We start from the raw sequence: 12,266 nt of genomic DNA, 5'->3' as shown, positions 1-12,266 counted from the left end.
TGCATTATCTTCCCCATATATTAATTTGTATACAGTCATTCACATGGATATCTTGTCTCCCTTCCTACATTACATAAATCTCTTTAAGGGCAGGGACTGTGTCTTATTTTGAGAGTATTCAATATATTGCTGAAGAATACAGAAAGTAACTTTATGGCTTATCTTTCAGATTAGTGGAAGGTCTTATTTGTATTTTTATAAGACCATGCATATTGTTGGTCAATCATTTCAATTCTGGTCTCATTCTGTGTGACCAGAATTTGGGGTTTTCTTGGCAAAAATGCTGGAGTGTTCATCATTTGCTTCTCCAACTTGTTTTACAGATGAGGAAACTGAGGCAAACAAAGAGTTGCCTAGGGTTATACAGCTAATAAGTGTCTGAGGCTGGATTTGAATGGATGGAGATGAATCTTCCCGACTGCATTGTAGATTATAAACTAGAATTTATTCAGAGAAGGCAACCAATATGGTGGAAAGGCTTTGAGATCTTATATGAAAAGTGATAAAAGAAATGAAGGATGCTGGAGAAGAGAAGCCTATGGGATCATAGATTTAGGGATGGAGGGATTTTAGAGCCCATTGAATCCTCATTTTCTATAGCTAAGGAAACTGAGGCTGAAAGAGATTAAGTGACTTGTCTAGTTAGAAAGTGACTGAGAGGGGCAGCTAGGGGACACCAGCCCTGAAATCAGGAGAACTTGAGTTCAAATCTGGTCTCAGACACTTAATACTTCCTAGCTGTGTGACCTTGGGCAAGTCACTTAGCCCCAATTGCCTCAGCAAAGAAAGAAAGAAAGAAAGACAAAAAGAAAGAAAGAAAAAAGAAAGAAAGAAAGAAAGAAAAAAGAAAGAAAGAAAGAAAAGAAAAGAAAAAAGAAAGAAATGTGGCCAAATTTAAGGCAGTGGGAAGAATGTTGGGCTTGGAGGACTTGGGGTTCAAATCTCCCCATCCTGTTGCTTACTACCTGTGGGCAAGTCACTTTTTGTGCCCTCTCTGGGCCTTTTGTTTTACCATTATAAAAGGAATGGGATTTCCTCTAAAGTCTCACCTAGCCCTAAAACTGCTCCTGCATTAGCAGGCAGAGTAAACAGAATCAGCAAGATGGTGGGCTCATTCCCACTGGCCAATGATGTGGGAAGCTCAACTCAATTTGGGTGCCTGCTACATGCCTGGCACTGTGGATACAAACCAATCCTTGACAGGAATTAATTAAAAGGGGCTGATGGGATGAACAAAGAAGGAATTCTTTTTTAAAGTACAGCACTATAATCGAATTATTCAGTGCTATCTCTTTATCATGCTTCCTGTTTTCTATCACTCTAGAATGTTTATTCTAGAGTGTTTATTGTTTATATTGTTAAAAGAGTGCTCATATTATTTTAAAGAGTGCATATATTATTAATTACATATTATAATTATAATATTATATTGTTAAAAGAGGGCTCCTATTAATATAATTTCCTTGGCAGAATATTGTGCCCACTTAGTTCATTAGCACAAAGCTTCTTAAACCGTGTATCACGACCCCATATGGAGTCAGGAATGTGGGGGTTATGAAAATTATGGTAACGGTAAAAGGTTTCCAAAGTATCTTGTAGTATCAAATATTCTGCCAAGATTTAATTCTTTATGTAAAAATAAATGAGCACATCCATTTATCTCATTAGCATGCAAATATGCTTTTGTCTTTAATGAATGGCAAAAATGTGTATGAAGGAGTTGTTTTAAAGTAAATTTCTTTATGATTTATTATCAGGAAATGTTTGGTCTGTATACCTATTTTATTATACCTACATATCTAGGGTTATGTAAAAATTTCTTGCGTGAAAAGGAGTTGCGAGCAGAAAAAAGTTTTAAGAAGTCCTGAGTTAGCACATCATGAGTAATATATGAGGAAAATAAAATGGGTTTTCTTGGTCTCTGCAGAAGGCATTATGGATTCTTAAATATGGAACTTGCAACTTGTAATATCTCTAGACCCTGACTACAGGAGGAATGGGTTTCTGGACCTCCTATGGAGACACCGCCATGATCCAGTCAAAGGCTATTTTGAGATTTTGAAGCTTCTAATTACTTATCGTCATCAACAGAGCTCATCCAAAGTACTGATAGATGGATAGCTACGTAGTGCAGTTGGGGTAGAGAATTAGACCTGTAGTCAGGAAGCCCTGAATTCAAATCCAGTCTCAGACAACTTACCGATTACATGACTTTGGAGCAGTCATTTAACTATTTGCCTCAGTATTCTCATATGTTAAATGAAGATAAGGACAGCACCTACTTTCCCGGGCTATTATGGGGATGAAATGAGATAATAACTGTTTACAGACACTGCACCTGACACGTAATAAGTGCTATGTAAATGTTGGCTAATATTATTTGTATTATTGATACTCTGCCTTGACACCTTCCCCACTGGTTAGCTAGTTTCCACACCCTCTGACTCTCCTGATCCTGATAACCCTGAATCCCCAAAGACGGAAGAGCCAAACAACCTCTATGAATTGAGCTGTTCATTCTTATTCATATTCAATTCTATCTCATCATCATTTTTGTTGTTGTTTTTTGTCCTTCCTTCTAGAAGAGGACCATGATATCAGGAAAGGGATGCCATGACATGCAAGTGAATTGAGTTTAAGTGAGGGAGGGCTCTGCAAGGTCACCTGCTTCACTTTCCCTCCCAGAGCCATCTGGGTCCAGTGGCCAGATATCAATCAGGATGACTGAAGATGGTCTCAAGACAGTGGGAGATCTTGGCCTTTTTAAGCTAAGATCTTCATGACATGTAAGTGAATTGAGTTTAAGTGAGAGAGGGTTGACCTGCCTCACTTTCCCCTCTAGAGCCATCTGGGTCTAGTGGCCAGATATCGATCAGGACGACTGGAGATGGTCCAGTTTGCAATGGGAGTCCTTGACTTTTTAAAGATGAGGTCTTCAACAAGTCTCAGTTTGATTGAGGCCACCCCCATTCAGTGATTAACTGACTATCCATCCCTTTCCCTGTGCCCTCTGGAATGCTTTTTACTATACTTAACAAACTTCCTTTAATTTTAGACCCATTTCTTATGTGCCTTCAATATTCTGACACTCATAGATTTGACTTTTTACCAGATGACACTACAACCTAGGCCATTCTTTTAAGTATTGGTTAAAACATCTGCCATTCCCCCAACCTGTACCCCCACCATCTTTCAATGATGCTCATTGGTTCTAGAGGTAAAGTTGGAACTTTCCCTGCTCCCCACCATCCATCCAACACTTCTAGTTTCTTTCTTTACCAATACCTCTTATCTCTCTCTCCTCCTCTGAGGTTCACTATATCCAATCTTACTACCCACTCCACTTTGATCTCCAGGGGATTTTCCTTCCTTCCTCAAGAAGTTTAGTGCATGACTCTTAGTCCGTGTTCCCACCCCAGTTCCTACTTTCACATGAGGCAACTTCCTCATACATGTTGATATTTTCTCAATGACCTTAATGCTCCTCCATCTCAACAATTCATCTGGCTTTACCACCCTAGTTTACTGTCATAGGATTTAGAGCTGAAAAGGGACTTTAGAGGTCAGAGAAGTCAGTTTCTCATTTTACAGATGAAGAAACTGAGACCCAGAGAGATGAAAATGACTTCTCCAAAGTCATGCAACTCATAAATGTCAAAGTCAAGAGTCAAACTGAAATCCTGTGATCCCAAATTTGGTCCTCTTTACAATACATCATGATTCCATGTCCCCTAAATCTCAGGTTCATCATCAGTAAAATGGAGGGCTAGACTAGATGACTAGACTAAGGGTCTAAATATCTTTTCCTTCTCTTGCATCATGTTCTTGAGTTTTGGCTGGTTCACGTGGACTTGAAAGAAGAAGCCAATTTTCCTTTTGATCATAATAATCACTATTCCTCCATCTGCCATGTAGTTCCCAGGTCCCATCTGGCCTTTATCAATCCCCCTTTACCAGCATTTCCATTTCTCCATTCTCTATCCCACCAGGATGTCACATACATTGGCTTTGTCTTCAGGTTGGATGGGGGGCACTGGTATACCTGTCCTTGGGCATATCCTAACATGGGCTCCATCATTGCGATCCTCTTCCTGTACTGGAGAGCATTCAGGGCACAATAATACTGTAGGGATGAGAGATGTTGCTTCCTTCGGGCGGCAGCCACCTCTTTTGCAACTTCGGATTTCACCTAGTGGAAGGGGATAGGAAAGCTTAGAAGGTACCATCCAAAACTGGACTTTGACTCAAATATTTTGACTCAGGAATATTGACTCAAAATGGGTTTGTTAATTAAAAGAGCTTTTAAAAGATTTATTAAAAATGATTAATCAAAAGTATTTATTAGAAAATTATTAGTATCAAATGATAAATAATAATCAAGCTTATGGTCATATTATCTCCAGTAGGTTGATTGTTCCTGGTAGAATGTAAAACCTGATAGAAAGTGATATTGAGGAGGGGACTGTTCTCTTGCTAACTCTTCATCATTAGTATAGTATTTAGTACCTGGCAGATGCTTATTAATAAGTTCTTATTGATTGATAAGGGAAGCAATATGATCACTTCTGTTCTTGGCTTTAAGACACTCCACAGTGTCTCTCAGAAGTGGAAAGGACTTTGGGGGCCATTTGGCCCGAGTCATATAGGAACAGGAGTCAGCTCTCCAATAGCTCCCTGAGAGATGATCATCTAGCCTTTACTGGAAGAACTCCAGGGATGGGGAATTTATGGCCTCTCAAGTCAATCCATTCTACTTCTGGATGACTGTAAGCGACATGGAACCAATTTTGGGCTTGCTGTAACCTCCCCTCATTGCATCCTGGAAAGGTTCTGCCTCCTGAGGCCAAATGGGACACAATTCCACCTCACATACCAGGGGAAGGAGAACAATTAATTGCACCAATGAGAAAGGCTCATATAGTGGATTTATTATGCCCCCAGAGGAAAAAGGGAGGAAGGAGGAAGTAAAAATGATTTTAAAGTATAAGACATGAACAGGTCTGAGTAATAGTGGCTATTTTCTAGGTTTAGTGGGACAAAAAAGACTAAACTTCGGTTTGGGGAATTTCAATGGGATTTTGGCAATTTTCCCTGGCTTTTGTTGTCCTGGGACCCTGGAATATGTCACTGGGAGGCGAAGTTTGAAGAGTTTCTCTAAGGATTATTATTATTATTTTTGTTGTTTAAAAAATTACACTAGAATAAGCTGAACACAGTTCTTTCTGGAAGTAAAGGGATAGACCATATATATAGCCTGAAGTCTTTCTTGCTCTCTTTTCTGCTGGTTTCTAAATATGAATGCAGCCAAAAGAATCTGATTTGGTTCAAAAAGTTGATAAAAGTCAAAGAACATCAACAGGTAGTATTTAAGGGCAGAAATTCAAGCTATCTACAGCCATATTTAAAAAATGCTCCAAACCATTACTAATTAGTTGCAAATTAAAGCAATTCACACCCATTTAATAGGTTTAACATTCATATTAGGTCGCTGGTTTAACCTACAATATTTTCACAATTAACCTCTGACATTAACAATTAACATTGACATTAAAGGTAGATGACAAATATTGGAAGGATTGTGGGAAAACAGGCACATTGATGCATGGTTGGTGAGGATATGAATAGGTCCAGTCATCCTGAAATGTTCCCCAAAATTTATTAAACTGTGGTTACTCTTTAACTCAGGAATACCAATATTAGGTAGGTCTATACCCCCAAAAAAGCACAAAGAAAGAATAAAAATATATATGTACAACCATCTTTATAATAAGCAACTTAATTTGTAGTGATAAAGAACTGGAAGCTAAGGGACTACCCATTAGTTGTTGAATGGTTGAATGGATTTTGGAATCCAAATGTAATGGAATACCTTTGTGCACCGCAAGAAATGACACAAGGGATAACTTCAAAGAAACTTGGACTAGGTGTATGAGCTATTATGGAAGGAAATGAACAGAGCCAGGAGAATAATTTGTGCATTACAATATTGTCAAGACAAACAATTTTGAAAGACTTAATACTGATCAATACAATGATCAGGCATGATTCCAGAAAACCAAAGGGCAGCTAGATGGTACCAGAATGGACAGAGTGATGAGCTTGGAGTCAGTTCACTTTGACTTCAGACACTTACCTGCTGTGTAATCCTGAATATTTAATCTGTTTGCTTTAGTTTTTTTTTTTTTCCATTTGTAAAATACCGATAATAATAGCACCTACCTCCCAGGGTGAGGATCAAATAAGATAGTATTTGTAAAGCACAGTGTCTGGCACACAATAAGTGCTATGTAAAGTAAGCTATAAAATAGGCATTTTTGGATATGGCCAATATGAGAATTTGTTCTTTTTATTAATTGTTATGAAAGTTTTGTTTTATTTTTTGGATAAGGGAAGAGGGAAGGAGAAAAAATGCTTATTAATAGAAAAAATTAATTAGGGGAAGCTAGGTGGTGCAGTGGATAGAGCACAAGCTCTGGAGTCGGGAGGACCTGAGTTCAAATCTGGCCTCAGACATTTAACATTTCCTAGCTGTGTGACCTTGGGCAAGTCACTTAACCCTAACTGCCTCAGCAAATAATAACAATAATTATTATTAATTAATTAAAATAGGGCAATTTTGCTGCTACCTTCTTAAATAAAAAAAGGCTAAGTTGTATGTGACAGAAATTCAGGGTCTTATATACAATTTTCTTTCATTTTTTGTGTGTATTAAGATATTTATTTCTTGATGATAGTCAAATTCATATAATAAAACAGAAAAACTGAATTTTAAAATGTTACTATTAGCACTGAGTCTTGTATGTGCATATGGAGAAATATGCCAACTTGCTCAAAGATAAAAATCTGAACTTCAAAGCACTATATGGTCAATCCTTCCTCCTACTTTTTTCTTCTTTTTTTTAAATCATGGCTCAGGCTTGAAATTTAAAAACCCCAAATGAATGTGTCTAATGCCTAAGTAGGAAAAATGGGCAAAAATGCTAAAAACAAAGTCACTGTACAGGAAGAAATGGCACAGACTGATAAAACACAACCATTCTCAACCCCCTTTCTTGTTCCCCTTCACTTCCCCCCAGCCATAAAGAAATAGAGATAACAGAAAAAGCTCCTCTAAATCAATTGATTTGGGAGTTGTTATATTAAAGTTAAAAAAAGAAAAAAATAACAATAGAGAAAGTTGGATTTTATTTTGTTTTGTTGTACCTTTTCATTCTCTTTTTTCTTCGGTAGCCGGCTATATTTTGCCATGGACAAATCATGTTCTAGGAATAAAAGGAAATTGAATGTATCAAAAACAAGTCTAAAGCTGCTCCCTGACACCCAAGGCTTCACTTTCCCCACCTACCCATCCCATGTCTTACATAGTTCATTAAGAATGAAGAAAAGGAAAAAAAGAAAAACAAAAACCCAAAAATAAAAAAATAAAGAAAAGGAAGAGACGTACCGTTGCTAGCGAGTCCAAAGAGATCCTTTAAGGTGCTGACTTCTGAAAAGAGATAGAGAGAATTTCAGAGTCAAGGAAAAGGGCCAGTGGGAAAACAATAAAAAAAACAACCCTAGCTTTACAGGCATAGAATCTGAATTCTAATTCCACTTCTGATGCTTACTACCCAGGTGAAAAAAATTGGGCACATTAATCTCTTCACATCTCAGTTATGGAAAAATGAAGGTTTAGACTAAATAGCTCCTGAGGTTTCTTCCAACATCAGCTCATAATGACTTTCTTGCTGAGTGACCTTGGATAAATCATGTAACCTCTGGCCCTGAGTTTCCTAGTCTTTTAGTAAAAAGGTTCAATTAGAAAATCTGGGGTCCCTTCTAGTTCTGTCCATGATCTTATGTCAAATGAGCACCCAGTATTCTGGGGTCCCCTCAGACCAAACATGAATGATATCTGAAAGAGAGGAGCAAAATCTCCTTCTGAAACATTGCTTAGATTCTCTACTCCATCTAATGTTTTGTCTGATTCCTGCAAACACCCAACTTAGCTGGGGATTTAGGACTCTACCTGGACAGTGCTAGTCTAGCTCCCAGGTGACATTTAAAACTCCTCGCCAAGCTGCCTATTTGGTACCTTTGGGTGTTTGGGGACCCATGAAAGGAGGAATCTCCCCTAAACTTCTAGGGTGCATGGGCTAGAATTTGGGGCTGAAAATTCCTTTAAAAAGTGTGGCTGGGGCAGCTAAGTGGTGCAGTGGATAGAGCACCAGCCCTGAAGTCAGGAGGACCTGAATTCAAATCTGGTCTCAAGACACTTAACACTTCGTAGCTGTGTGACCCTGGGCAAGTCACTTAATCCCAATTGCTTCAGAAAAAAAAAGGAAGAAGAAAAAGAAAAAGTGTGGCTGACATTTTTTTCCCTTCTCTGCAGAGGTGAGGGTCTAGAGCTATGGAATGCTGCATATAATGCTGAACCTAATTGGCATATTAATTGATTTCACTGATCTTTAAAAAAGAATCTTTATAGTAAAGGATGACTCTCTGAGTGAGGGAAACAGAGAAATACATTGGGAAATGATGATGTAAAGGCAAAAGATAATTTCCATTAAAAATGGTTTATTCAATTAAAGCAGTGTATTTTTTTCAGATCTGCTTACTTTCTTTTTTATTCTTTCTTACAAGGCATGGCTCCTTAGAGAGGAGAAGGAGAAGGCTATATTTGTGAAAGAAGGTGATGCAACAATAAAAAAAAAATTGTAAAAAATGTTGTGTAAAAGCCTAAAATCTAAACTTTTAGAATAAACTCAATTATAAGCAATCCAGGACAAGCCTTAGGGCTTTCCTAAGCCTTAGGGTATTCCTAAGGTGGCTTTTACAGAGCTAGGTATTGTGTCCTCATCTCCCCCTATTACCTTCTCCATTTTCTCTGTCTCGGTTTCTCTGTCTTCTCTCTCTTTTCTTTCTGTCGTCTCTCCTCCTTCCCTCCTTCCCTGTCTGTCTCTATCTCTCTGTTTTTTTGTCTCTTGGTTTTTCTCTGTCTCTGTCTTTGCCTCTCTCTCTCTTTCTCTCTTCCTTTTGTCTTTCTTGTCTCCTTCTTCCCTCCCTTCCTGTCTCTTTGTCTGTCTTGCTTCCTGTCTTTGTGTCTCTCTGTCTCTTCTCTCTTTCTCTCTATCTCTCCTTTCTCCCTCTTTCTCTATATCTTTGTCTCTATCTCATTTCCTTTCTCTTCCTGTCTCCCTTCTTCCTGTACTCTCTCCTTGTCTCTGTCTCTTCTCTCTTTCTGTCTCCTTCCTTTTCTCCTCTCTCTTTCTCCCACTCTCCTACCTATCTACTTCTTTCTTTAAATATCTATTATCTGATGACCAGATCAATTCAAAAGTCTTATTACCATGTTAGTTATATAGAAATGAATTTTTTTTGGTCCACAAACAACTTTCCATGACTGTTTATGAAGCTTTGGGCTATCTGTGTTGACGAAGGGAGTATCCCAACTGACAAAATCAAGAATCTCTGAAGTATTAAGTCTCTAAACAAATAAACTCAAATGTAATATTTGCAGGTGGTGACCATCTACACTGGAAAACCTCATATGTCTCACCCAGAACAGGTGGACAACTACTTCCTCCCTGGACTGGCTTGTCCTTACACTGGTAGGTCTTAGTTCTTAGAGAAGGGCCATTTTGATGCAGTTACACCAAACTCTCTTAGACTCTTAGTGATAATCTTTTTGAGGAGAAATATGCTCTTCCTATATACTCCTTGAATTCTCAAGTCCCTACTCATGTGTTTTATTTGTATCAAACCAGGCAATTACATTGATGAAATATTTAGAGCTTAAGATATTTAATATTTAAAATATTTAAGATCATACTTTTTACTTTTACTTAGTAACACGGCAAAAATAAAATTATATCATAAGTACTCAAATACATGAATAAGAAGTTTATCACAATCCACTCATAAACCTGGCTCGCACTTTCCTGCCAGTGCATTTAACATCTGTGGAGGGAAAATGGGCACACAGTTACCAAAATCTGGCAAGCAAAAATCATGTGCACGAGGGATCCCCCCCAACTCTGGAATTATAAACTTGTGTGTCCACTTTCTATCCCAGAAACTGTCCGTAAAAGTTCCTTCCTGTTGAACAGATGCTTCTGTGGCTCAGCTGAACTCTTCATGGCCTCTAGGATGAAATAAATCTAAGCTCTTCTGTTTAGCTTTTAAAGGTCTACAGACTTTGCCCAAGCCTTCCTTTGCAGCCTCATTATTTCCTCTCTTGAAAGGCAGCCAAGCTGGCCTTCTCTTTGGTCCACACAGATGGCCCTCCAGCTTCCATCTCTGTTCTTTTCCATGGGCCGTTCCCTGGGTCCGGAAAGCTCGCTCTCTTCATCTCCTCAGAGCGCAAACACCACCTTTTCCCTGACAGATTTTCTAATCCCTTCAACAGCTTGTGAACTAACCTTCTCTCACATTGCCTTGTCCTTTAATTCTGTTTACATTTGTTCTGTATATAATGCAGAATATATTAATGTATTATAGAATGTGCATATATTGCAGAATTATATTATATAGATATAATGTATCTATTTGAGAATATGTATATGCAATATATTAAACATAATATAATTTATTATATTAATAAAGAATATATTAGCATATATAACTCATTCTATAATATGCTTAAGTTATATAATTATAGAATGTATCATACATGTATCAGATACATAATACATAATAATGTATTATATAACATGCTATTTATTATACATAATTTCTTAATATATTATATAATATAGAATATATTACCATGTTATATGATATACATATATTATGGAATCATATTACATATGTATAATGTATTATAGAATATACAAAATGTATTATATATAATAGAGAGTATATTAACATGTTATGTAATATATTCTATGAGATACACAAATTATATAATTATAGAATGTATTGTACATATATGACATATATAATAATGTATTAAATAAAATATGACTTATATATAATTTATTAATGTATTTATACAATACAGGATATACATTATTATGTTATATAATATATATATTATGGAATCATGTTACATATGTATAACATATTAGAGAATATAAAAAATATTTTATTTATAATAAAGGCCATATTAACATATATAATGTATTCTATAATATACACAAAATATATAATTATAAAATATATTATATGCGTATGTGATACATATTATATAATAATGTGCTATATGTTATTTATTACATATAATTTAGGGGGGAAAGAACATTCTTTCTCATAGGAATATTGCTTTAAATCTTAGAAGTCAGTGAATTAAGCTTCTCTTACAGATAAGGAAACAATGTAAGCCTGAGGCAACTAGGTAGTACAATAGTGGTTAGAGCACTGAACTTGGAATCAGGAAAACTCTTCCTGAGTTCAAACTCAGCCTTAGAAACTTGAAGCTGTGTGACCCTGAGCAAGTCACTTAGCTCTGTGTGCTTCAGCTTCTTCATATGTAAAATGAGCTGGAGACAGAAATAGCAAACCTTTCCTGTATCTCTACTAAGAATATCACAAATCAGGTCATGAAGAATTGGACATTAACTAAATAAACAGAAGCTGAGGCAGAAGAAAGGGAACTGGCTTATTCAGAGTCTTAATATGAGGTAAAGTTCTATCCTGGCTCTTCATCCAGCCCTCTACCCCATTCATTGGGGGGAGAGGGAAGAAGCTTTGATGAAGAATACAACACACATTTGTAACTGGTGTGGAAAATAGCATATACTGATTGATGTGCTGGTTAGTTTTCTGAATTGCTTTCCTTTCCCTCTCCCACTCCATCTTTCACTTTTATCTTGTTATCTAAGGCATGGCTCTCTAGAGTTAGGGAAGCAAAGAGGGATATAGTAGAATATGAAGGTAGCATAAAAATAAGATATCAATAAATATTGCTTTAAATATAATAATAACAAATAATATGTGATAAAGTATAATTATACATAAATAATATATTAATAAGTTATATTAATACTATGATGATATATGTATGTGTGTGAAGAGAAAGAAGGAGAGAGGCTCTTGGAGAAAGGCAGATACAGAGAAAGAGACAGAGACACAGAGAGACACAGACATAGAGACAGAAAGAGAGAAAGGGAGGAAAAGGAGGGGAGAGGTAAGAGAGGGAGAGGAGGAGAGGAAGGAAAGAGGAGGAAGGAGGAGGAAATAGGATGAGAAAGAGAGGGGGAAGAAAGAGGGGGAAAAGAGAGGGGGAGGAAGAGGAGGAGGAGGAGGAGAAGGAGAGAGAGAAAGAGTGAGAGCAAAAGAGAGAGAGA

The 12,266-nt window shown here is 37.0% G+C and overlaps 1 protein-coding gene across 1 annotated transcript in view; it reads right to left on the bottom strand.

The window, feature by feature from the left end:
• The window catches only part of APPL2 (adaptor protein, phosphotyrosine interacting with PH domain and leucine zipper 2), a 79,590-nt gene that overhangs the window by 26,654 nt on the left and 40,670 nt on the right, over positions 1-12,266 (bottom strand). The window contains exons 6-8 of the mRNA XM_003771096.4: positions 7,445-7,486; positions 7,204-7,262; positions 4,043-4,189 (exon numbers count right to left, since the gene is read on the bottom strand). Of these exons, the coding sequence (XP_003771144.1) occupies positions 4,043-4,189; positions 7,204-7,262; positions 7,445-7,486 (248 nt within the window). The remainder of the gene's footprint in view (positions 1-4,042; positions 4,190-7,203; positions 7,263-7,444; positions 7,487-12,266) is intronic.

This window comes from Sarcophilus harrisii, chromosome 5 (genome assembly GCF_902635505.1).
Source record: "Sarcophilus harrisii chromosome 5, mSarHar1.11, whole genome shotgun sequence".
Classification (NCBI taxonomy): Eukaryota; Metazoa; Chordata; class Mammalia; order Dasyuromorphia; family Dasyuridae; genus Sarcophilus; species Sarcophilus harrisii.
The sequence above is the reverse complement of the archived record's forward strand: the minus strand, read 5'-3'. Positions and strand labels throughout refer to the sequence as shown.